At 45.9% G+C, this 27726-nt stretch overlaps 1 protein-coding gene across 1 annotated transcript in view; it reads right to left on the bottom strand.

Annotated features, from left to right (window-relative positions):
* CFDP1 (craniofacial development protein 1) overlaps positions 1-27726 on the bottom strand; it is a 67079-nt gene that overhangs the window by 35625 nt on the left and 3728 nt on the right. The window contains exon 5 of the mRNA XM_075040371.1: positions 11513-11617. Coding sequence (XP_074896472.1) covers positions 11513-11617 — 105 coding nt within the window. The remainder of the gene's footprint in view (positions 1-11512; positions 11618-27726) is intronic.

The following is a 27726-nucleotide window of genomic DNA, read 5'->3' as shown; positions in this document are numbered from 1 at the left end:
TGGGAAACCTCATCCGCCAGACTTTCCAGGTAACCTCAGGCAAGCCAGCCTGCTGATGCCTTCACTTCTCCATTTAACGGTCAGGATGAAGACATTAGCCACACCACAGTGATGAGGACTAGGTAAAGGGCATCTCCAGGGGGGTACACAAACAGGACAGTTTGTCCCAAGCTTTTTTACCCATTCCAGTAACGGTTTCAGTACCTTCAGCACACATCACAAACCCACTTATTTTGGCTCAAATTGCCTAGAGAATGATGCTAAAGCCTAGAGTCCCTCCTGCAAAGCACAGCTCCTGGCAAAGAAAGGACACTGAGGGTTTGCATTTTTTCATTGCTACTCAAGAAAACAGCAGCAGCAAGAGGCCAAGTGGGCCCGTAAAGGCACCATGTTCCCAGTGCAGCTGTACATACTGCCCAAAGCTGCTTCAAGGCTGAGAAGTCTGCAATGGTTTAGTCTGCCAGTGTGGACAAATCTGGATGGCACTCAAAGTTGTCCTTTCATTTCAGGAACAGATCTCACTCCAAATAATCTTCTAGCGTGACTTGGAACCCTGCACTTTTACTGGCTAAAAAGTATACCAGCTGATTGAGGTCCCCATCCCAACGTAAGCAGGGTTTAGGATTCACCCCACTGAATCTCCAGCTACTGAACTCTTGGGGCTTCCAAGGGGATGAGGGGCTCGGATCTTCTTCTGGAAGCCATCTGTCCTACAGAGCAGGTAGTGGCAATAAATCTGCATGCTGTGAAGGTTTTTTTTCTCCCATGTACTATACCTAGCTGTAAACCATGAAGCCAATCCACTGACAACAAATGTACAGGCACCCTCAAAGGTTTCCTCGTCACCTTGAGAATGGGATTGCTGGAAAGCTCATCCTGCTTACCTTGCCAGGTCTCTAGTTCAAGGTTGTGCCCCATAGTAAAGTTACACCCAGCACACAGTGGGGTTACATTAACTGGCAATCAACACCACAATGCAACACACGATGTGTGGAAGGGGGAGGAAAAGCATAGCAAATGGGAAAAGAGACAACTGCAGGGTTTGCTTTGGGAATCCTGGATGGAGCGTTACTTGGGAGTTTCCAGGACCATCCCAGGCTCCCTTGGCTTGTAAGTTTGATACAGAAAATGAAGACTTTATAACTGCAATGGCTGATATCCAGCCACTCCCCTTCCCAGCCTGTCATACATCAAGCAAAGCAGAAGCTCTGGCACATAGACGAGCGCATGTAGGGAATGTGCCAATTTCTGCCTGGGTTTTAAGCCCCAGGACACTGCACTCAAGGTCTTCCACAATCTGTGGCAGAGCCCACATGGATTTATATTCTCAGTCCTGTCAATATGATCTCATTGCCTCCTAAAGAAAGAGCGTGGCCAGAAATCCTATGGCCAAAGACAACACTCAGGTGTCTGTGGTGCTAGTGCTGTCCCTCCCAAGCTCCCCCAGACCTGACACTGAGTCCCATACTCGTTAAAGACAACTTCAGCAGCTAAGGACAATGCAGCACAAATACCTACTGACCTGGCACAACATGAACACAGCAGGTCGTGGAGCAGAAAGGTATCAAAGCTGACCAAAGGATCCCTGTGCCACGCAGAGACAGGAAAGCACTCCTTGTAACAGCAGTGCTACTTACTTCCCATCCAGCTCGCCTAGTGCTAAAGAAAGGAGGCAGAAGGCAGTTTTTTTTCCCCAGGAGACATTTGTTTGTAACAAAGGAAGTTGAAGACATGCAGCTCTGTAGTGTCCCTCAACAGTTATGACCAACAACCTCTTACTAATATTCACCAACACACTTTTACTCCCAAAGGCTTTGGAGAAAAGCCAGTATGAAAAACCCTACCCATTTGTCTGAGTGCAGATATTCTACCCCCATAAAAGATTCAAACCCTGCCCTGCAATCACAGCACTGACCAGGGGAAAGCTGCTAAGCATCTTGACTGTCCTGTAGGACTAGTAAGCTGATGCTATATTACTCCTTCAAAGGTTTCTTAAGAGTCCTTGTTAAATGCAATGGCCATGAAACCATAAAGCGAGGAAGGAGATGGCTATCTTGTACAGTCTTCAGAGTCAGCCCAAAGCACACGACCTGTTTTGTACTGATCTGTTTGCAGAGGCCATGTAATTCTCTAGAAGTGGTTCTGTTTCCAAAACAAATGTTACACACTCTTCTTTGACTTGGGAAAGTAGGAAGAAAAAATCCCCTCCCCAATGCAAACAGCCAAACAGTGCTGGCGAGGCTCGCAAGTGCACGCGTGTAAGCGGGAAAGGAAACGGAGAGCCCTTCCAGCTTTCCAGAGGGTTATTGCAAACAGCAGGGAGGGAGAAGGGATTTTACACATTAGGAAAAATACCGTGATGGTGCTTGTCCTTAAAGTGAACGCTGCACAACAAAAGGCCCTGGGCTGTATTGTCTGTTTAGCACTTCTCTGATGCAAAATGTGCATTATAGAGTGAGATGGAGACCCTGGTAGCAGGGTGTATGTCACAGGAACTGTTCCTGGCTGCAGCACAGGTCAGCGTGCTGGGTGCTGTACAAACCACTGCTGAACCCCCTTCACGTTTTACTGGCCTAAGCAACTTTGCTGTGCATCATCCAAAGCCTACAGCAAAGCCAAAGACATCCCCACGTACCAGTCTCCAGAGAGTTAGAGATATTGCATGTACCAGCTGCTTCCTCAGCCATCCTGCAACGGGAAATCTGCAGGTCACAGATGAAGAGGCAGGCATGCTGCATACCAGCCATAGCGTAAGGAAACAGCACAACCACACTGGAAAATGACTCTTTCAGTGCTCTCCCAAGAAAGTTTAATAATATCATCTTTCACACACTTAGGCCTCTGCTGGTTTTTTGCAGACCTTCCCTGTGCAAGCCGTACTGGCAGGGATGCAGCTCCAGACAAGTCAGGAAGGTTAGCCTGCCTCTAGCAGTGGGGAAGGGGGGTAGGGGGAGATGAAGCCTTCGGCTGAATTCCCACTGGCTTTGCATTATGAAAGCCATGAGCTGCAATCAGCCAGCCTTCGCGGGTTTGCTTTAACCCCCTCCTTGCTGCCACACAAGCATCTCAACAGACCTCCTAACAGCATACATATACTGGTGACGCACAGCAAAAGCATATTCGCCTTGTGGTTGAGACAGGCAAGCACCTAAAGAACAGCCATTTGCTTTCTTTCAGTGAGTATTTTCCAAAAGGTGCAAGTTTCCTCTGCGCTTGCATTCATGGGTGCCATGACCCAGCCTGCTGCTCTCAAGCCTGCAGCTTAAAGGAAGAAAAAGAATGCTACAATCCAACCCTGCACATGCCCAGGACTTGTTACTTCAAGAAATGCCATCATTGTTCTCAAGCCAGGCAGCTGGGTGATGAACAGGCGTCTGTATTGTCCACTGGCTGCCTGGAGGCTTATAGCAACAGCGCTGAAGTACGAGTTCCTGAAAGGGTATCAAAGCTGCTGCGCAAGGTGGGATCAAACTCATATACCCATGACTGTTTGCTGATAATTGATAGTAGATGCTATGAGAAGAGAGGGCACAAAATGCAAAAATGCATCTTCTCCTGGGATTCCCAGAAAAAAAGAGCAGTCTCCAACAGAAACTTCAAATAAATCAGTTCCCTCCACTCCCTGCCTCAGTGGGTACAAGAGCATCTCACACACCCAGAGGGATGTCTGCTGCCAATGCGACACCAGTTATCTGCCTCTGCAGAGGGTCCCACAGTACAGCAACTGCCACAAGGACTGCGGTAGCTCTGAAGAGCGCAATGGCAAGGGCTCCAGGGCAAAGCCGACTGGGCTGTAACCCAACGCATTGGAAAGGCTTTGAAACTCCTTGGATAGGGAAATAAAGTACTCCATGGCTTGGCAGACTGGATTAGAGCACCCTGGAGAGCTTGAGACAGTCTGGAGCTTGTTAAAAGGTGCCCTTTTAGCTCAGCCCATTCACCAGTTCACTCGAGGCTCAGGGTTTCAGGTAGGAAAAAGTAAGGGAAATGCAAGAACTGGGGGGCTTTGCCACCGCCACACCAGGACAGCAATAGCTGAAGCAAACCCCAGCCATGCCAATCATCCTCACTGCCAGGAATGGGCAGAGGAAATCCCTATGGCCAGGGCAGACACTTGCTCAGCCTCTCTCCGGCTTTTTCTGGAAACAAACAAAAGAGCAGTTGCAGAGACTGCTGCCAACCAAAAAGGTTGGAGCTCTGAAGAGAGACCATGTGCCCTTTGAGAGCTCAGAGTCACACCAACATCTCCTTTAAGACAGGAAGGGAGAAAGCCAGCATTTGAGTTGGTAACTAACCCTAATTGCTTGACTTCACATCTTGATATCAAGCCAGCCAGCCTGGGCATGCCTGTTTTCTGAGCCTAGTCCTGCACGAGGCTGACAACCTAGCATGCAGATCAAAGTTTTGGCTTACAAATGTGCTGGAAAATATTGGTGTGCTGATTTTCCACGAATGAGGCCACCAGTATGTGATTTTCCATGAATGAAGCCACTAGTATGTGAAAAGCCTGGGGCAATAGGACTGCCTGAAAACAGGGAGCATCGCTCTACTCTGACTGCCCCTCCAGCCTTACTTAGCTGGTTCATATTTTATGAAGAATGATTCAGCTGAACTTGTTCCTTGATGTGAGAAAAACAGAGGAACATGAGTGTGGGAAAGCAAGAGGATGTAACACAAGCATCTGGTATGGGGGAGACACTCAAGGGACATGGTGCAGCTCAGTTAATATGCAAGGAGGCACTATAAAAGCAAAATAAGACAGGAGTGGAAACAATCTTCTTGGTAGACACACCCCCAAGCCACAGCACAGCTGGCAACAGGAGCTCTTAGTATCCACCTCCAATCCCAGGCTTTAACCATAAAGCAAGGCTGCCCCTCTCACTCCAACCAGACCTAGTCTAACATGGGAAGATACAGGGGTTTCCCTCCACGACCTTGCAAGGGGTCTGGAATAAAAATACAGCTGGCTTCATTCCCCATTAGCAGTTAATTTCCTCAATCATTTTCACAGAGGGAGAAAGAGAAATGCTCATGATCTAAGAGATGAAAGCAAATGAAAATAAGCCTCATAAAACCTGTACTGCCCTAAGGGAAAACTGCCCCACAACTTTCATTGGGGAATTATCAAAGGCCCCAGACTGGTGGGGGGTTGTTTGTATTTTATAAGACAGATGCTTTAGAGAGTATAAGTCCTCAAATAGCTGAGATTCCATTCTGCTGAACCTCCAATGAGACTAGAAAAAGAAACAGCTGATCCCAGTTAGTCTGGCCCAGGGATTCAGCTTAGCAACATCAAGACAGAGGACTGCAGCAAGGCACAGAGCCATACAGGCACCACTAAACTTCTTTCCAATAAGATGCCATTGCCTCAAGCAAAAGAAACCACATGCATGCTAGCATGGCCACAGGAAAGTGTAGAATGGAGCTAAAAAAAAATCTCATTCATTTCTATTGCAAAATAGAGGCTGGGGTAGAAGGCATTGACTCATTTAGCTGAGAACAAGAAAGGATTGCTCCTGAGAGACTAGTTTAAAAGAAGGACGTTTAATGCACGTTTTGCTTTGAGTCTGGGAGAGTGGGTACGAAACCTCCCACACTCAGAGCTCTGTTTCTTATCGGAAAAGGCTTAACATAAGCTTAAGAAGAAGAACTGTTCAGAGAAGGGGCAAAGACCCAAAACGGCAGAACTCTCCACAGTTAAGCTTCAGAGGTGACTGCAGCCCTGGATAAGCCTGTCTTGCAGGTAGCGGTCAGGTCCCCAGCACGGGATCTGATGGCAGTGCAGCCATGGCTCACAGCTTGGAAAGCCCGACTTACTTTGCTTCTCAGCTGGGCTGCAAAGCCCATGCCGGTGCCCTTGCTGCTGCCGAACCTGTGCCAGCCAGAGGTCTACATCCTCGCTGCTGTGGGCTCTGCAAGAGGTCTGATTTCATGTGGCGCTGGAAGCCTCAGTCCACACTGACTTCAAGAGGGGAGGCAGATGTTCAGAGGATAAGGTTATTTGGCATGCTTTACAAGTGTGCAGCGATCAGCATCTTATTTACTATGGCTGATGGAAACCCTTCTCTTCAATACTGAAACAGCCATCATTTTTCCTAATGATAAACCTCCCCCCCTTCCCCACACAAACACACACCTTTCCACACTCATCCCCATGGGGTAATTGATTTCAGTCACCCTAGCAAATAAAACCAAGATACTCCAAAAAAATCACCCAGCCTTGTTACCACGTTGATTCAAGGAGTGGATATGCATAAGCCAGTAGAGACACTAACATAAATAATTAAAACAAAAACAAAACCAACAAAGGATCTAAGACCTGAAGAGAAATTACTCACTTGGAACAGCTACCACCACATTTAATCTTTCACAACCAAAGTGTATGAATAGGAAATAAGTAAAACTAGCTCTAGGGCACATGAATATTGCCCCTGGCTGGTTCATCTTGCTGTGCACAGAAAAATATGTCATGTACTACTCACACCCAGACAGTTGGCTATGGTGCAAGGGGCTGGATCTCTCCATCTGGGAGAACAGCACTCTCTGGAGCACAGCAAGGGAAGAGCAGGAGAAAGCTGAGAAGCCCTGAAATCCCTAGCAAGAACAGAGCTATTCAATTGCTTAAGTGACTACTGAAAAAACCCCCACCTCCAGATCCCCTAAAGGTCTTGATTACTTGCTTTATTTGCATTCTTGTTCAGCCAATACTAGCAAAATGTGCAAGACTTTTAGCTAAATAACCGCTTGCAGCTCACGCTGAGCTGAAATCCAACTGTAAATTCCTGCTTTCTGAAGAAAAAAATCCCAATCATGGAATTGCTGTGAAATGAAATTGGTCCCTGCAGGCATGCAAGTGCTGCAGCACTTGCTCTAGATCATCTGAGGTTTACAGAAGCTGAGAGCCTGTGCCCATCTCAGTGTCCACTTAAGATGTCAAGTAACCAGTTTTCGTCGTGACAGCAAAGGGATCCAATTAGCTTCAGACAACTCATGCAGAAAGAGCATCTTTTGTAAGAAAGAGCTCTGGATGCAAAGGAGGTCCTACAGGTAACCAGGCTTGAGGGGAGAAGTAGCTTAGAAATTACAGTAACAGGTCAGGATGCTGCAAACAGGCTCCAGGTTCTTCCACCATCCACATCCTCCCACAAAGACTGCTACCATTCCTCCTCTTGCACATTAAAGATGGGAGAGAAGCCATGGACAGATGTCTTCCGGCTAGAGTCCCTCTACTCCAACATTAGCATACAGCAGAGTAAATGACTTCTAAAAGCAAAGGCCTGAAGCTTTTCACACCATATAATGGTCAGTCCACATGAACTGCTCTATTGTAGACTAGGGAAGGAAAGCATCCATGGTGAATGGGCTAGAGTTTATCTTGCTTACTTTGTTCAGGACAATTATGTGTCTCTGGGTCAGAGCTTTCTTGCAGTGCCTCTTCCTGCCAGGTCTTGCACCGAGGTCCAAACCCTCGCAGACCAAACTCAGCCCCGGGGTTGACAAGCACCTGCACCTCCTGAACTCCATGGGAACGGTGCCTGCTTGCTTCAAAGGCAAATTTTACCCTGTGTTTATACCAGCCTATAAGGCATGAAAAGGCCTAGGAGGTCACACATCCACCACTGTAATTTCAGGCAGGATCAAACAGAAAAGCAACAGCTGGGCTGAGTGAGCAAGTCCACATTTAATTACAAACGGTTTTGGTAATAAGCAAAGGCAAGAACAAAGCCAGTGAAAAACCTCCCTTTTTCTTCCTGGCTCCTGTTCAGGCTGTGTAGAAACATCTGCCTAGAGGAAAATCTTAAATGAGATCCACCAACTACATTTTTTTCATTTTCAGGACTGCTACAACAGAACTGTTCCCTATGCAACACTGCTGTGCTCTGACGAGTGTCAAGGACCTATGGGCAGATCACAGCTGCTCACACCAAAGGGCTCGGGTCTGTGCAGGTATTTCCCAGCCTATAGCTCAACCCCCCTCCACTGTGTCTCAAGTCACACATGCACAAGTACACGCACACAGTCATTCTGCAGTAAGCTGCGTGGAGGATTTCATTTGCTTTAACAGCCTCTGAATATGAAATAATGGTTGCAAAATAGGATTACTAGGGCAGAGGATTATGGACCCAGCTCATGGGTCCCGCCTGGCCTGGGGAGGTGGCAGAAAGCAGCTCTCAGAGCAGCAGGGATGCCCACAGAGCTGACAGACCCCCTCCATCAGATCATGCATTTACAGCCAGGAGCTACTCTTGCTGCCCCCCATAAGGCCCTCGAGCAGTGGTAAGGATAGGAAATGAGCCCTAAACCACATAGACAGGCAAGAAGGCTTAGCAGGGTGGGTGGAGGGCTTTTTTTGAATGCTGGGAGCCTTCCACCCATTTTTTTGTGACAGCAAATTAGAACGGATCAGTGGATCCACCTCATCACATCTTATACCTCTGACAGCATCAGTGAGAGCCTAACACAACCCAAGAGCACAAGAGAAACACGTCTGGAACAGAGTATCAACCCCAAACCCCTCCAAACAAACTGCTGACAGACCACTGCCCAGCTGGGTGTCACAGGGGGACACAACGGGAATAATGGGAAGCCTGGAAAACCATCACATCCCTGGGAACCAAGGGCTTCTGACCTTTCTAGCAAAGCCTGCTGAGAGAACTGGGTGGGTTGTTTTGTACTCCTGGCTTTAATTACAGCCAAGTGTTTAAGTTATTCTCCTCCAACCACCCCCACATCCCTCACAAGCAAAAATCTAGGTTTTTTATAGCACATCCGGTATGGATGTTAAACACATTCAGGAAATGCACTTTCAGCCCCAAACAGCCCTTCCCCTGGACCAGTTAGGCTGCAAGAGTTTGTAACGTGGAGATGTGGAACCGGATGTTTGGTTTTGTGACCACTGCTTTCCTGGATTACTTCTGTCTGTTTAGAGAAGGGAAATTAAATAAATGCAGGGAGGCTGGTTGCATCCAGAAATAATGCAAGCTGCTTGCAAGGTGAAGAAAGAAAAGCCAGATGGAGAGGCCGCTCTTAGCTGCTCAAATCCCCTGCACACAGGACAAGGCTTTTTTTTTTTTTTTTTTTTTTTAATAGCTGACAAAGGTCCTGGGGGCTGACAATGGGCATCCACAGACAGGTCTATGATCCCGAATCACATGTTTTTCACTGCCTTCTAGTGATACTGACCTAGACTGCAGCTCTCCAGTAATGCACAAGAGAGAAGTGCACCCTGTCCCCCAAAACTTCTATTTTAAGTAGCCAAAGGGCAGCAGCAAAGAACCATCAGGCAATGCCAAGCTCTGTCGGTCCCCAGGTGCTGCTCTGGCATGTCACTGAGGCTTGTGGCTCTTTGCTCCAGAGGAACAGGGCTTGGACAATAGCTTGGCTCCAAGTCTAAAACCGGACCTTTGTAATTTTCTTAACATAAGGGACTCGCCTCTGGCTTTAAGGAACACTGCAAGCCTGTTAGTGATTTTCTCACCTGAAAATACCCTGGCTAACTTCCCAGCTGGAAGCACCCTCCTAAGCCCAAAGGCAAGCATGTTTGCTGGCAGTCTGAAGGATCAGTCTTGGATACTATCCCAAGGCAGAAGACTCCCTGGAGCACTCTCAGTCCAGAGGGCACATTCTGGCCAGGCTGCCCCAGACAGTCTCCTGCTAAATCCTCAAGAGCACTGGGCTGTTCCACACATTGATCAAAATACCACTGCTATGCCTCTGCTGTAGCATCACTGCACAAACCCAGGATATTCTGCAGCAGGTTGCAAAAGGGAAGGCACTCATGGCTGCACTGCATCAGGGTTTGCTGCTCTGAAAGAAGGCAAGACATGCAAGCCCAGGGTATTTTTCCCCTCCCTTCCCCACAGCCAGGCCACCTCATATTCTGGACAAGCAACTGTCAGTAGGACATCACACATCAGCAAGGTGAATGATGACCTAATTAAGCTGCTTCCAAAATAACAACACTGGAGGAAAGTTAAAGGAGTCCTTGAACTCATTATTTCTTATATTGATTTATATTCCATTTTTTCCATATTTGATGTGGATTCTTCACTTCAGATATCTGCATCGTTAACTCAAACTGGGCTCTGGCTACTTCTCCTGAGCAATCAGAGCTCCAGCACAAGCAGCCGTGCACCTTGGTAATGACTAGGCTGTGCAGGCCCACTGGCCATCCACCTCCTCCCCTAGGCCAGTAAGATACAGAAGGAAACACAGATCTCAGCAGAGCAGGAAGGTGAGCAGCCTGTGGGGCTTTCCCAGTGGGCTACCAAACCTGCCAGCACTCAGAGCAGCAGGACATTTGCTGGGAGAATTAGAAGGCAGGTTTGAAGACATAGGACCACCAGCAGTGTGCACAGCAAAGAACTGCCCTAGTTTCAGCTGCCACCTGAACCACCTCTTGTGGCTGCCCAGATTGAACAAAGAATGCCAGTCCAACTCAAGGCAAGTTTTTCCAGCACAAAACCTCATATACAACACTTAGGTTACAATTAATGAGCTCTGCAGGGACAAACCCTTGCGCAGCATGAACAGCAGCAACAAGACTGTGCTCATCTATGCATTCATTCATCTCAGGGAACAGCAGCTGTCAAGAGTCACACACACACATACTATGCTTTCACTACACTGATCTAACTACAAGTTATGCAACACTTAGCTGGAAAAATCAGTGGCAATCCAGCTGCAGCAACTGAGTAACAGCCTATCTTGGGGAAAGGCAGCCTTAACTCACACTGGAGAATTGCTCTTCAGGAGATGGGAAGGACAATGTATTTATTTCATGGGTGTTGCATCTATGTGACCAAATAATACGCAGCTTATGTCTTTCAAATATAAATGCAAATAACTGACTTAAAAATCATTGTTGGAACACAGAAGCATCTCCTCTATTCCTGAGAAGCAGGTGATCTCCCAAGCTCATCAAGAACCACACAGAGTGGCATGTCATATGCACAGGGGGCCTGACCTCTTTGTATCTTTGACAAGCATTATGATAATCTCAGAATTAGGCGTTAGAGCTTGAACAGAAAGTGACAAATCCACACCAAAATGATACTAGAGAACATCAAAGAGGCAAAAGCTTCTCTCATTCAAATGCTCCCCCAAAGTTTATAAGAAGCAACAGCCCAGCTTGTCATGGCTTTTTATGGTCCCGAGAAGCACCTTTCAAAAGGAACTGCAGGCAACCTCAGACATGTTCCTTGGCTACCTGCAGTTTCATCAGGCTGCTCAAGACATCCAAAACAATATTTCCTTACTAGAATGAATGATTTATGAGGATTGAGAAATTCAAGCCTGAACCTATGAAGTGAGTCATGGGACTCATGGGTTGCTTCCCCCACTTCCCTCTCCCCGCAAATCATCACACCTTCCAGGCCTAGTCTTGCTCTCACTGAAGTCCTGCAGAAAACAAATGCCCATTAGCTTAAATACCACAGAGCCTATATTATCAGCTTGAGTGCCATCTTTCTCACTAAGAGTCCCTACCCAGGCAGAGAAACCACATACTCACCCAGAGACTGTTGGGAGGGAAGCTGGAGCTGACGACTGCCATTTCTCTTGCTGCTTTAGAAAGGATTTAGCTTCTTTTGAGGTTGAGTCCACTTCTTTAGTCACTCTGTTGGAAAAAAAGAGACAAACCAGAGCGTGAGGAAGAGCTGTACTCACAACAGCAAAAGCAAAGCTCCAGCAAGGAAACACAGAAAACAGGTGAGTCTCCACACCACCTGCACACAGGTTACCTCCACTAGCTGCAAGCTGAAGAACATGCGTCTTGTTAAGATTTCATTCCAGTGACAAACCCTCTATATTCATGGCAGAAAAAAGGAAAAGAGTAGCTAATTAGAGCTGGGGGAGGAGGGGATTTTTTTTTCTTCAAACAAACAGGAATGCTTATTCATTCAAACAGGCCTGTCTCACTAGCAGCTACTAAATGCTCTGCTCAGGTCACTGAGGGCAATTCCAGGCTCTTAATTGGGCTCTTGATTTCCTCATTTGTTGGTCAGTGAGGCAGCTCTTCTGCCACAGCTGTTCTGCCACCCACATCTCGCAGCCCACGGCACACAGGCTTGGCAACATCTGCAACCCAAACCAGAGTATGGAAACTGGCTCCAAGGATAGGGAATGGGAGAGAAAGCTCTGACAAGACAAAATGCAGAAATTTGCTCTCATTTTCTAGTTAATTTTTGTTTGAGGCCCTGAGGGCACAAATATTGAACTTCAAAAAATTATAAATCAATACAGCATCTACAGCAGGGAATGAATTACAAACATGAGAAAGAATCTCTAGAAACCCACTCAATAATTAATTGTTAGAAAACCCCAGCTACTTTAGTCCCCTCACTTACAATGACCTGCCTCCAGCAACATGCTTTTCATACTCTCAGTAGGTCTTAATGAGGTTGCCCTGGTTTGCCAAGGTAACAATTTTGTTCCCCTGGAGCACAAGCCCGTGAGCCTCTCTGGGACCCTACAGCTCTGTGGGCACAGAGGCAGCCCGGCCCACAGCTTGGCCAGCCCGACCCACAGCTTGGCCAGAAGGCATGGTCCTCCATCCCACCCTCCCACACTCTGGGCTTCTGGCTGCATCTGCTGCCAGCAAGGGTGTGCAGGCTCATCCCTGGTCTAGAGCATGTGCCAATGAGAGGCCAAAAGCCTCGCTGGTCAGAGGATCTGCCCTCGTTACAAGTCAGGCTCATAGCTGCTTGCCTCCTACCCACCAACCTGACCCTGCAACTTCCATGTAGAAACTGGCTCACGGACATGGAGAAACCCAAAGAGCTGCAAACCCAGTTGGGTTACTGCTGGATTGGCGGAGAGGAAAGTGCTGTGGAGTTACTTGTTAAGCCTGGAGGCATTGACGCCCTGAAATCCCACTTGCACGCAAATAGGGCACCCATGTCCCTGTCCTGTCAGTGAACTGTCAGCATCTGAAGAAGCAGTTAGGGAAAGGAAAATATTCTTCCTCCTTTTCTGCAGACTGCAAATACAGTGGAAAAGGCATGTTCAGAAATAAGAATAAATTCTCATGCTGTACACCCCCTGCACAGCCTTGTTCAGCCAGTGCAGGAGGAGATTAACCCCATCTCCCCCCTCCATTGTCACATGCCTTTCAAATCAACAGCAGTCATGTGGATGGAGACAAATCCCACATTATGAATATTTAGGAGTGTTTGCTGATCAGATTGGAAAGGGGTGGGGTGGGAAAAGCAGTTCAGGAAGAAAGAAAAGCCTTGCTGCAACATTGTCACAATTTAGGGCACCCCAAACATACCACCCATTCACAGCCCTCAGCAAGGACAGTCCCATCATACAGCAGTCATACATCAAAGGTTACTCTACATCCGTGAATCTCCTTTGACAGAATAAACTTGGTGTCTTTATGCATCAATTAGCCAGAACTCCCCATAGAGACCCTGGAGCCACGAGTGCTGGCTTCAGATTAATACAATCACACAGTTTATTTATTTTCAAACACAGTATCCAAAGAGCCGGCTCCATCCCCTACCCAGCTGGGGAGCAGCACTGTTTCTCATGCACTCTGCAGCACTGGCGCCCGGCGTGGTCCCCCTCCTCCTGTCACCTCCCTGCACTCTCGTGCCATCAGGGTCCACCCCTGGCGCGCAGGAAATGCGTGAGCTGCCGTGAGAAACATCAGGCGGACCCCGAGCATGCAGGAATTTTAGAGGCATAGCATAGTAACCACATGCCCTGGAAAAAAAAACCCCTCTGTGCTGGCCTCAACACAGCCACAGTACCTGCTCCTGGGTTAAACCCAGGCTGTTACACCCTGCACATTTCTGGGACTTGAAGAGTGCAGGACCAAGAGGAGGCAGGAGTTGGGAAAGGAAGCAGCGGTTACAGAAAGCACGCCTTGCCATTAACTCTGCTTGTTGCGCTAAGAGATGACAGGTCAGTTCAGCTCCCATAAACCTACAGGAATCTGGCAATTAAATAGCTTACGGGATCTGGACATGCACAATAGGGAGCAGGTTTTCAAAGCCTGTGGCAGAGCTAGGATCTAAACATAGGACCCCTTGATCTTAACTTCATGACTACCTTCAGTCTTCTCCAACCCAGAGACAAAACTGAATGTTGTCCACCAGCTGAGGTAAAGGAAGGCAAGAAGCTAAGATATACATGAAAAATGGCTCCAGGGATTTGCCAGCCTGTAGTCTGACAGAGGTAGCATACTGTTGGTTAGACCAGCACTACAAGCCACAGCTCTCAGAGCAGGAAGATGGTCAGTCCCAGGAAGGGTGAGAAAGGAAAAAACTCTATCTGCTGTGGCCACTCAACATGATGTGCAGGGAAGGTTTGTCACAGCCCTTCAATGACACTCAGTTCAGCAGCAAAGAAATCACTTTGCTATCCAGGGGCATGAGACAGGTTGCTACCAAGGTATTACTTAGGCTTTGATACTTGCTTCCTCCATCACCTCAGCGTACCAGCAGCAATGGCTGGGCACAGAACATTACACTTTGTTCAAATGTTTTTGCCCCCTTTGGCCTGCCAGCAGCTGCTCTAAAGTATATTTTTCAAGTTGTCCACTGTAGCAACAGAGCCACAAAGCTGCAGGCAACCTGTTCCATCAGGACTGCCCAGCTGGGGACAGAGGAATGTGTCAGAAACATAATTAAAAGTGACCTTTCAAGGCGATTCCATCACAAGACCCACTGATTGCCTCAAACTGAAACAAAAGCAGCTCTGAGGCAGGCTGCTGCTGGGTTGATGCCAGCAGTGACTCCTGCATCACTCCAACCAAAATGACAAACGGAAGAATATTAAAGGGCTTTACAAGGTATTAATTCAGGTTATGCATATTTCAACCTTTCCCAGATCCCAGGCCAGGAAGGAAAAAAATCCTCTGGTCTGCATTATTATGGGAGACAATAACTCTCCATGTAGAAACCAAAACACTTCTTGTTCTTCATGGGAGCAATTAATCCAGCTGGAAGAAATCACAGTCATTACTAAGGAAAATTACAAGACCTTTCACTTTTAAATACTTGATAAATAACTATTTGCCTGGCTATTCATTGGGATGCTATTCACACATTGTAATCCAGGAATAAACATGAAAATAAGTATATTGTCAGCAATAAAACAAGTAGCTAGTGTCTCGCCCACTCACAGACCCTGTAATTCACACACAAAACCACTCGCTCTCATCACTTTCCTATAAAGATTTCATTATACTGCTATGCTATTAAATTCCATAGTAAGACTTCCAAAATGCAGAACAGTTAATTTTTTTGGACCATGCTGGAGCATGGTAGCACAGATGATGCTACTGTACAAGGTGCTGTGCAACTGTAAAATAGAAAGGTCTTCCCTATTACAAAGTTATTACAAGGAAAACATGCTAGACACTAGATCACTAAGTGCCTCTAATACTTACAGGTGTCGTTCTTAGGACCCTCCATCTCTGCACCAAGCTCAAAGTGGTACCCAAGCATTAAAGCATAACCACACCCACCCAGCCTCCTGTTTTGATGCCCAGCTGTGGATACGTTACTTCCATCTTCCACTGAAGAATTTCTCACCCTTCCCTTTACATTTACTAACTGAAATGCTGCGACCTATGTGCACGGAAAAGGCCCCAGTTATGTATGCTGGGCACCAAACCACATGAAGACAACGAACGTGCTGTCACAGGCTGTCCCAGAAGTTGTTCCACAGAGCACGCACTTAGAGTACTGAACTGTAGCATCCTAATTTAAGAACAAGTGTTTGATCTGCTCCCAGCAAGCCCCTTAGCCGCATAAACAGCTAAATTTTCATACTTCAGTTCAGTGGCAGAGTAAGTCTAATACACCAGCTTTTCTCCTGTGTTCTGGTCTTACACCAGGTGCAGAGTTACCAGGTGTGAAGAGGAGGGTCCCAATCCATCACATCATCCCACTCCTGCTACCATAGCAGAACACAACACCCACACCCCATGACTCGCCCCAGTGCAGTGATCAGGTGTCCCTACTCAAGCACAGCTGAGTCCAGTCCTGTTTGCAAGAAATGGAACTAAAATAAGGGATGCCAACAGTGCAGTGTTTCAGGAAAGTGCACAGCTCAGCAGCAAGCAGCAAGGTGCCCTGCAAGCCCTTACAGAAGCACTTCAGCAGAGCCACATCCTTGAAAGGAGGGGAAAAGGAGGCAGGATCTCAGAGGCAAGATAGGGGAAGCTGGGAAAGCCAAACAGCCACATCAAGAAGGCTTGCAGGCTTCTGTCCATAGTCTACTCTGTAATAGCAACCTTATGCATTCCAAGTGCCAAAACCCCTCCAACTTACCCCCAGGTGGCTCAACACAACTGCATTTTCCTAATCAAAATGCCTGGTGCACAATCAGGCTGAAAAAGCACATGTTGGTATTTGGGTATAAGGGGCCTTGGAGCTGAGAAGATAGTTAAGATCCCTAATTGCAGCAGCACAAAGGTACCATCTCCCCTGACCTCCATGCTGAGAAAGGGAGAACAAGAGTGGAAGCTCTGGAAAATACCAGCTCCTTACCACACATACGTGGGACACTCAGGCCTCACTTGGGAAACCTGCCCCAGTTTAGACCTGACACAATTACAAAACTTTCCACATTCTCTTAATGTTGTTAGCTCCGGGGAATTACAGACCAAGGGGGGGAAAATGAGGCTAATTATCCTTTTTCAATATTCCCCATCTGTGTCTAGCCTCATTAAATAGTCCTCTAGCCTTCTGGAATGATCACTTGAGGAGCAAGCAATACTTACCTAGAGGGGTTTGTAAAAAAACTTAATCCCTTCTGAGTCAAGAGGAATATTTTGTCTAAATACTTTTTTGGTGGACTCTTGTGCTTAAGCTGCCATGTTCTGGGTGCCTTCCACAGACAGATGCACTGTACAAGAGGCAGGTGCTCCTGCCTCCATGAAACTGAAGCCATAGGAGTGCATGTGTTCAGCACCTTCCAGGAGACAATTAAGTCCTCACACAACTGAACCTCCAGGCCACACCTACCTGAATACTGAGTATGTATTTATTTTATGCTGGATTACCTGGTGTGAAGCAAACAGAGCTAAAATTAACAAGTCCCCATCACTTCTCTAATTTCAAAAGCAAACAATTAGTTTTCTCCCTTTCAGAAAAAAACCCCCAACATTCTCCAAACCTTGCTCTTCAAACCAGGTAGGAGAAGCTGTTCCCTGGGAAACTGAGCCTATTCCCTGAAGCAACACAGGCAAGACCAGGCTGGAGTGACTGATAATTTTGCGGGCTGCCTATGTGCACAGAAGCTGCTGGCTGGTTCTTAAAAAGAAACAAATCTGATCAGAGCTCTCTTGGAGTCAGGCAAGGGCCAAGCTGCCTGCCTGGTGCTGCTCTTCGCAGCAGGTGTGTGCTGCTATCCAAGCAGTCAGCCCAGGCTGCACCTTAAACCAATTCATCTGAAAATAAGCAGAGATGAATGGTATTTTAACATCAATAATGCATAAGTAGTACTTTTTGACATCCATGTCCTAACCTCGTAAGCCTTGAAGGAACAACCAATTTTCCATCATCTCCTGTATGACAAAGACTCTGTGACCGATGTAAAGAAAACACACGGACAGTGCTGCCACCTGAGATGCTACCCAAGCTGTCAGGCCCCTTTTGGACTTCTGCTTGCTACTTCCTCAAGACTCTAAATCCAAAGGGAAGTAGCACTCCAGTTACCAAGCTTCCGCTGGGGCTTGCAATAGGTGGAGCTCATCAAACACAGCTCTCTGGAGTAGCTGACCCACAGCCAGGGCACAAGGTTTCACCTCCTTGTTGACTGCAGCTTTATCCACCCCAGTTTTAAGTATCTCCAAGCATCAGATCTCTGCTTTCTTCTTTGGATAACTATTCCTTCGGCCAGCCCCATCGCACTGCCTCAAAATCCTGCCATGCATTTAGCATTTCAGTCTTTGAGGCATCCCATCCTTTTTATTTGTATCTCCCAAAAGGATTAACTTCAAATTATGGAACACACCTCTGAGTTGAGCAATCCAGGTGAACAGATGCAGCTGCTGTACACGTGAGCACAACAGTCTTCTGACCCTGTAAGCCATGACTTGCAAGTATGCTGAAAGCAAGATAGATCCCTGCAACACCACAGCTCCTGCAAAGCAGTGCAACATTTGCGCTATGGATCTCTTCTCTTGCTGAAGGAAGGAATATCATAGGTCTTAAGAGCCAAGGGTTCAAAATTCACTTACTGCAATGAACACTGGACACAAAGGTTACACAGATCACAACAGGAGCCAACACACACTACAAAGCAGAAGCGTCCCCATGGGGAAAAAGCTAGACTAAGCTTGACTCGGTTTGTAATGCGTTAATGAGATAGTAAGGCAGAGAGCAGCTTTGCCTTCCCTTCAGGCTAGCACAGAAACCCTCCTGCTTCAGCATCTTAGTTAAAAAAAAAAATAAAAAAATCCATCTTGCAAGCTGTACTTTCCGGCAGGGAAAACCCCAGGCCCAAGGGCTGCAAAGCAGGCTCTGCTAGCATCTCCCCAGACATCAAAAGCCCCTTTCTGAGCCTGGAGCTGTCAAGAATGAGGCAGCAGCTTGGAAGCAAGGGAAACAGGGTGAGCCGCAAAATGCTGGGACTGGATCTGAGGCCCCTGTGATGAAGGCATGAACAGAGGGACAAAAGATCCCCTTACTAATAGCAAAAGAGCCCCTGTGAAACCTGACTAGGTCATTAAGCACCTTCTGTTTCCACATTTTTAAAAGTCAGGAAATTGTCTGAGAGCCAGGTACAGAAACAATGTCTCCTTCCTTACCTACTGGGGAAGGGTGGGATTTTTACTTAAGTATTTCCACACTAACTACACACAACACAGGCAGAAAACACTTGGAAGAACCTGAAAATGGGAGAATGCAGTTGGTCATCCAGTTCCCAAAGCTGATGCAGAGCCAAGATAACACAGGTTTGAAAGCCCTAAAAATGCCCAGGTTAACCTGGAGGTCAAGCCATCATTTTGGAGATGCTTTGAGACTCCTCCTACCTTTGGAGATCCCAGCTGAGCCTTCTGTTTCATCACACTGATTACCAGCAAAAATGCACAAATAAAACCAGCACACATCAATTATTTCCTTAAAAGCATCAAGCCATATTAGAAGCATAAGATGACTTTCAGATGGACATCTGCTCAGTCACTTTGGGATTTTCAAAAGCGTAGTAAGATAAAGGAAGACGACAGGAGTCAGCATGTTGGCAAATGCCAGATAACGCACTGGACAAAGCTGGCACTACTGTGTAACACTTTGCAAGTCACAGCCCCTCTGTGCTTCAGTTTCCCCATCTAAGCAGAAGCCTCATCTGCACATCTACTAATGAAAATCCTGAATAGAAGCTGTTTGTTAGGCCATTCCCCTTCTCAAGGCACATTAAGCAGGCCATAACATGATTTACTTTAGAAGCAAGTGGCTACTTCTAAAGTAGTGTTCTAGCTCGGTTTGTCACACTGTTTATAAAGTTTTAATTTCTGCAGCTGCCTTTGAGAAAGGCAAATGCCCAGCAAGTGAACCAGCACACAACACAGCTCCTGCTCACACTTAATGAGCTCATCTCTGGGCTACTGTCATGCCAATCAGCATTGTATGACGTTAGGATTCCCCAAGGAAATTCTGAAGCATCAGGGAATGGACACACACAGAGGAAAGGTTATCAAAATGTGCCCCTGAGACCCTTTCATTCTTAAGCATCTTTTGAAAGGTAACATTTTCACTTATTGGCTTCCAAAAAAAAAAAAAATCAATGGCCATTTTTTAAATTGGAAAAAGCCAATATGAACTGTGGATAACTGAGGCATGCTCTGACCTCCAAGAATAACAACAGCATAAAGACAGGAAAAGGCTGCTGCCTACACTCCATTATGCCAAGATCAGCATTTTGGTGCTTGTCTGTAGAAAAGCAACCAGTCACTTTTTTTAGACTGACACCTTTAAACAGCGGTCACATTGATATTCCATGTCATTCTGGGTGGTGTGATTTGTCTTATGGTTCCATGGCATCATCCCCAGGCTCCTACTGCTCAGATGAAATTTCTGGAAAAATCTTAAAAGCCAAGGTTTTTGCACTGTGCAGGCCTCATTGAGAAGTGGTACGACATTGGAGAGTGGCTAGAATACATTTCTTTAGAACCTCTTAGTCAAGAAGGACTGAGGATAAAACCCTATGAACATCTAGTATCACCAATCACCAACACAAAACAAATGTCCTCAGAGAGGCTGGAGTTTTGAGTGGCTTTTCAAGGGGTTACTGAAATTCATTTGTCTTACTTTTCTTAATACTTCCTTGCTGCTGTAGTCAAAGCCATTGCAGAAAGCCCACCAAAATACAGTGAGTGGTTTCTTCCTCTGCTCCATTAGTTCAGTTCACTGTCTTCCATATCTGATAACACCTGTCTACCTCATCTGGTGTAAGCTGTGTATCACTTGCTATCCACCTGGATAAAAGGCAGGGCTTTCCAAATATAAGACTTCAGCACACAGATTCTTGTAACGCTCACCTGCCTTCTCACTCACATGTATAAGCAATACAGCAAAGGCTTTTGCAAAAAAAGCACACATGGAACATGTCGCATACACATCAGCCTTGATCTGACACACACCACACTACCTACATCAGTAAGAGAAGCTCACCCAAACTACTAATCTTTCTCCTGATTTTAAAAGCAACCGTCCTTCACTCAGCATCACACAAAACCCATGAGCACAAAACAAATGACCAAGATTCATACCCAGCAAGAAGTGTGAGCATGCTGCCAACCCCTTGCTATTATTCATCGGCTGAGTTTCCTGAAAAGCATCACAAGGTAAGGAGAGAGTTAATGGTATTACATGTTCTCTCAGTGCTAATTAGCCTAACACAGCTGACTGAGCCATGCTGAGACCACAGAGCAAGAACACAGATGGACAATTACATGTTTTTAAAATTGTTCTCTGTGCCAGCTCTAAATCTTGAGACTTGTGGAAGTAAATTCCCTCTTTTTTTCCCCTTCCCCTTGAAATACATTAACTCTATCAGCCTCAGCATTTGTCCCACTCCTGCTCAGGGCTTGCCAGAAGAAGCAGAAGCAGCAGCTACTGCTCAGACAGCTACCCTAACTGCCTTCAAAGCAAAAAAATAAAATAGGTGGTAGTCTCCCAAACTCCTTGACTTACACCCCCTTTGTTTCCCAACTTTGTCACATTTTGTCGGTCTCAGTTGTCATGTAAGGAGCAGAGAGGAGATCACAGCCACTGAAAAGGAAATCAGCGGCTGAACAAGGACTTTGGAAAGCTCTGGCTGTTCTCAGATGTCTGATCTGCTTCTCCTGCAGCCACTTCCACCTGCTCTCTCCTAAAAAGGGTTGGGATCAAGGGGCTGAAACTCTGGAAGAGGACAGCAAATCTGGGGTTAGAGACAGTGAGCAGTCGAGGACATAGGTGTCTATTCAACAAGCACACAGATGAGCTAAAATTAAAAAAAAGAAAACCAGTATTTCACTAATGAGAGGCAGCATCAAGAAATCCCCAAGAACCAGCATTGTACAACTGCAGAGAACTGAATTATAACCTCAGCTCTGCTGCACACAGGTCAGCACTTCTCCTTGCCGCGAGGGAATAAATCAGTCCTTAACCAGCTCAGCACAGCTCTCCTGAGTAGCTCACCAAGGTGAAGAGTCCAGCAGCCCAGCTAACACCAGACTGGGCTCAGACCTCACCACCCCACTCAACCAGACCTAAGTTAAAGGATATGTTGACCCTGATGACTTCATGGGACACCAAAAAAAAGAAACTTTGGCCACGGCCTGTAGCCCTGCCTGCACAATTCCCATCGTCAACAGCATTCTTGTACAAAGCAGATCTGCACTATTGGTCGAGAAAGGGCTTTTATTAGCCCAGGCAAGCCTCCTGACAAGAACCTGCCCTCAGCCACCTCACTCAACCTTTGCTTCTCCTGCTCAAAAGGTCATGAATTTTACCACCAAAACCCACTGATCCAACTTAAGGTCCTTAAGTTCCAACTTAAGAACAATCTCCTTTGAAAAATCTTTTCTTCTTGAATCCTTAAGGTAGGATGAAAACCTGTGAAGCAGCAACACAGAATGAGTAATAAGTTTTTTTTTTTCCAGGAACATCCTAGATGATAACCATTTACAAACAGTAACAGATGAAATCAGGTTCTCTTTCACCCCACACTTCAACTGTGGCAGATGAAATATCAGCCTCAGCCAGTAAAAACCCCAGTAATTACTTACAATGATTTAAGCTTATAGCTATTTGGTTATTAATCAGATACTCTATGTTCCTCATTAAAGCTTTGTATTTTGCTTTTAAGATGCAACAGCCCCACTGTGAACCATCATCTTCTCTAACCTAGGATAAAAGCTGTCTCTCAACTCTGTTCAGCACACATAGCCAGCACAACTTGTTTCCTCGCAGCACGGTGGACACACAAATGAAAGCAGTCAAATTGTGCAAGACCAGAGGCTATTCTAAGTCACAAATCTGGTCTCCTACAAGAGTCAACAGTGGGGAGTCCTTATCCAGAGATGGAGTTCTTGTCTCGCATATAACAGCCCAGACAAATTTTTCTGACATGAGTTTTGCCCAGTTCCTTCTACAAAACTATATGAACTTTTAAGTATTCATTATATCCGGCAGGAAGTCACACATGCAGCATGACGCTACTTATTGTCCAGTATGTTTGGCACTGGCCCTTCATAGTTTGATTTGGTACATGCAATGCACGAGTGAAGTTTGGACCCCTGGGGATCCTGAGCCATGAGATCCAGGAGCCCCAGTCAATCAGTGGATATCATCAACTCTGGCATGCCTCGGTTTTCATATTCCCAGATGGGGAATAACAACACTTCTTTAAAAAGTGCTTTGAGCTGCATGGACAGAAAGTTCTGTAGGAAAGCTAAGGATTTTCCCTCTTTACATCTGTAAAGACTTCAACGACTTCAAACACATCAGAGAGCTTTCTGCTCCTTTGTATATACCTCTAGACTAAATGCCATATTAAAACCCACCTAAAAGCAATCTTAAAAAAAGCACATAATGTCCCTGGAATTGGGTCATCATCTGTCCCTTGGAGCAAGAAAAAAAGACCACCATAAATTAGATGATTTTCACGGCTATGAATTTAAGCTGAGAGCTCTCCCAGCGAGAGCACTGTGCAGGGCTTGCTGCCCCACCAAACATGGGCATTCCAGCACCGAGTTCAAAGCAACAGTAAGCTTTAATCAGGCAAACACTGAAGAATACTTTCAGAAGCAGCCTGAATTAATCAGGAAACAGGCACTTAAGAAGCAGATAAAGATTATGGAGCTCAACCTGAAAAGATGAGCTTCAAACTCAGCAAAATCTCACCCATCTGCTCAGCCTTCAAATATGAAAGTAACCAAAGAGTTCACTGGACAAACATTTACCCATTATGCAAGGTCCCACAGCAAAGCCCCAGCTCCCTGGCTGTAAATGCTTCAGGTTCAGGGCTCTGTGGTCTGGCAATTTCTGACATAGCAGTAAGAATGATGCCTTCAGCACTTACCAGCTGCTCGGCAGGAGGAAGACTCACAGCATGCAAGAAAGTAGTGGCTGTATCATTGCACTCACTTATCCCAGCATCTAGACAGCAGAAGGGAGCTCACACTGCAGATATGGAAAGAGGATCCTGAAACCTCTTCCTGAAACATTTCTACATGGATCCAGGCCCACCATGCTGCCAGCGGCCATGCAGCTTGCATGACAATTCTGGCCCCAGATGTGGCAAGAAGCCAAGAATTACTTACATCACAGGAACACCTGCCAGACACACAAGAGGGCTGAAAGAAACAGATTCAGAGTATGCAAGCACAGTGAAGAAGCTCAAGAAAAAAGCTCAAGAGTTAATGCAAAATCTGATCTGCAAGTTCTCCAGAGGTCAGCAGCAATTGCCTCTAAGAAGTTAGCTATTTGCCACCTATCAGCAGTGAGGACTGGGCAGGAAGGGACCACAATGCAGAGGTCTGAGGCCATTGCTCAGCTTGCTGGGAGTCTTTCTGGATCCCAGACTGACACTCCTGGAAAAGACAGCCTTGTGGGAAAGTAAAGGGACCTGTGACAGGAACACCTTGCCAGATATCAGGAAAAGACCAGGGCTCTCCCCAGTGACAGATGGAGAGTAGAGTCCTGCTACAGCTTTGCTTTGGCTTGGCTGCTTTATTCACACACACGGGGAAGTGGCTGAGGGTCACTGAAGCAGCACGAGCCACAGTTTTGCCAGCACAACACAACACTATCACTACAGCATGGCAACTCTGCAGTACCAGAAAAGCATTCCCACCAGAACACCAACCTTGGCCTGTAAAGCTTTAGATTTAAACCACATGAACAAAGCACATATGCACAGAAATATAAAGCTTCTAGTTTTGAATCCTTTACTTGGAATTTGCAATGTATGAACAAAGCAGGGTGTCAAACACAGGCCTCCCATTCCTGAATTAGCACCCAAGCCAGACACAATCACTCCTCTCGACTTCATTTTGCCTCCCACAAGCCGAATGAAGGTACACAGAAGATGTTTCAAACTAAAACCTACTCCTGCTAGCATTCAATGACCCGACTTTGCTCTTCCCTCACAAGTTGTTACATGTGATTGACACCATGGGGTTGGGCCAGCTCCGTGTAAGTGAGCTGCATTCTGCTGCAGTCCTGGATGAACAGAGTTGACTTTCATGGAAGGAGCACAGAAGAACCATTTTGATACACTGAGCACAGCAGCGGTGTAAAGAAAGCCAGCAGCCAAAGTAGCTTGGAGTGCCAAAGAGAAAACAAGCCTCATCATACAGCAATTACATTTTGCAACAGATAAACCCTGGCAACAGGGATCGATCCCCTATTAATGCAACCACACATCCTGCATCATGAGGCAAGTTTAGAAACCAGAGGCTTAAAAGGAACTTCAATCTCTTCTGCCACTGAGAAATGACTTGAACTTCCATTTAGATGCTGAACTGCCTTTGCAAATTGCTCCCACTGCCCACAATTACAGCCATTTGGGTGACAGTCACCTGCTGCTCCTGGTCTATTTAACACCAGGGAGGAATGAAAAGCAGACAGAAGAGTCACAACTGGAAAACACAGAAATCAGTTAAAGATTGTTTCTAGTTCCAGGATTCAACAGCTTTGCTTTTACAAGGTATTACTAAATTATGTATTTTATAAAATTAAAAGCCACTAAATTTAATACTTGGTAATTGGCAATTTGTAATACTCTGAACCTGAAGTTCAGTATTAGCAACTGATACAAGCACAGACTAATCAAAATGGACATTAAGGGCAGCAATAACCTATAGGGGAGTTGGCAGCTTAAAGAGGAAGGTCTTTCACTCTTCTAGTATAGCCCTGTAGCTGGAGATCTCTTTCAAGAGACTTCTGCTACTCCAACCATGCACGAGAGATTATACCATCTTCTTACAGAAGAAAATAAATTGTTCTGCAATGTGAGATCAGGGCTAAATGATCTTCTGTCAAGAGCTTCAGCGAGCAGACTGTGGAAATTTGTGCCCTGAATCTATCAGTGCTTAAATACTGATCTAAATTCTTCTCAAGCTTTCAAAAGAGCAACACTTAAAAGTAGCCTCAAACCATTTAGAAAGGAAAGCAACAGAGACAGCTCTCTCATTCCAGTTCTTTCAGTCCAGAAACACGCGCACACACACACAACTACCGTGTGTTGTCCTTTGTAACCAACAATTTGCCAGCTGCTTCCCCAGGCAAGGAAGTCAGTGTTTGGTATTCAGAGCATTTGCAGACGTCAGGGTCATGCAAAGACAACCTCCTGCTAGTCTAAAGAAAAAGCAGCCCTCTGGTCCTCACCTACTGCTGTTGCAGGAAAGGACCAGTAGCTGTAAGCAGTGATAACTCCTTATATCCTACCCATAGCTAACAATGCATTTAGAGATGCAAGATGTAGCAAACAACACAAAAACCTCAGCTTTGAATATCACAAAAATCAAGGGGGCAAAAAACATTGAAGGATTTTCTCAAGGAGCTAAAGAAAGTAGCATGTTGTAACTCTGGCATCAGCAGAAAACAGTCCTCCAGACCTCAGTGCAAGCTTTCCATTGCTGGCTCTGCAATCTGTTGATACAATGGCTGCTGTAAACAAAAAATACGTTAGCCTTGGTGGTTTGCAGGATTACAGTCTCACTGTTACCCAGGCTCCAGCTTTTGCCTATTTGATCAAAAATTAGTAGAAACTTGTACTGATTCCTTTGCAGTTCCCCAAAGGAAACTTCAGTACTGAGCAGTACAAAGGACACTAGAAAAACAACTGGTGCAAAAAATAAGCCTTTCTCTAACTTAGCTATAGCTATTAAAAAAATACAGATAAGATACTGATGCCAAAAGCACAAACTTGGCATCTTAGGAGCCCTGGACAAGTTCTGTTCACATAAGGCAAGCCACTTTTTGAAGGACAGTGAAAGTTTCCCTGACCCCTCCGACTAATATTACCAATAAAAGCAAGAGCAGCACTGCTAAAGCTAATCTGTAATCACCACAGAAAATCTAGAATGCCAGAATCAGAACAACACCTGGGTAATTCTATGCTTAAATCATAATTATCTGGGGCTTCTTTTCATAGGTAAACAAGAAGCTTCAAAGCAGATGTTTTTATTGGCTTCCTACTTTAAAGGGTCCTATAATTCACAAAAAATTGCACAAAAAACTTCCTTTCCACAAGTGGAAGACTCATGGTCTGAAGTAAGCCTACAAGGCAATTTTCCCTGTAAATCAACCCCCTCCTTTAAGTGATACACTTCTATGCTCATGTTAGGACATGACACTCACCTACAACACACAGATGGACATGTCCAGACTCCAAATAAGATTGCATGCTGATTTCATTGAATCCCAAAGCACCACGAATGCAGTTCTGCCATATGCCATCTGATGATATGTCAGAACCCAAGAAGGCTTTTGTACAACAGCCCTGCAATCCTATAGCTTCAGCTATTCTCACCTGGCAGGAAGGACATCACGTTTGAACCAGAAAAAGTACGGGAAAACTGGGGACAAACAAGCTGGCTGCTGAGAAGGAGAGTGTGCATCAGAAGACAAAATTTCTGTCTGTAATTCTGCTACAGATTTTTACCTGTCCACAGGAAAGACTTAGCCTCTCCTTTGTAGAAAGGGTATGACACATACTCTCTCTCAGAACAGCTGCAGTTGTACAGTTCTTTGCCATTTCTCCAGTGAATGAAGGGTATTCCTACAGCCTGGATTGTGCAGGGAAATAGGGAAGTCGCTACTATGACTCATGGCTCTCCTCAGATTTTTCAAACAGCTCAGGCAGCAGTGCTGACATGAAAAGCAAGGGCAGCGGAAGCCCCTGCTCTCCGCTTCCTCCTCCAGATTGAGGCAGCGTGGGTGTTATTGCTGGGAACTGCTGCCCTCTGCTGTCACACAAAATAGAGGCGAAATTCTCATCTGACAAAACAAGGTTTACAGCTACATATAAAAAAAAAATACACCATGGTAATAAACATAAGGTCACAGTGCATTCAGATTTCAAGTGGGTTCACCCAGGCCCCTCAGTTCTGGTCTTACACATTTATAAAATGCCTGCCCCTTTTTGCAGCCCACCCTGAGAGGCATCTTGGAAGCCAAATTCAGCCTAAAGGATGATTTTACCTAGCCCATCACCTTTGCGGCAGCTGTTTCAGAGATAAAAGCACTCAGCTATTAATCCATTCAGCAAAAC

This window comes from Buteo buteo, chromosome 11 (assembly GCF_964188355.1).
Source record: "Buteo buteo chromosome 11, bButBut1.hap1.1, whole genome shotgun sequence".
Taxonomy (NCBI): Eukaryota; Metazoa; Chordata; class Aves; order Accipitriformes; family Accipitridae; genus Buteo; species Buteo buteo.
The sequence above is the reverse complement of the archived record's forward strand: the minus strand, read 5'-3'. Positions and strand labels throughout refer to the sequence as shown.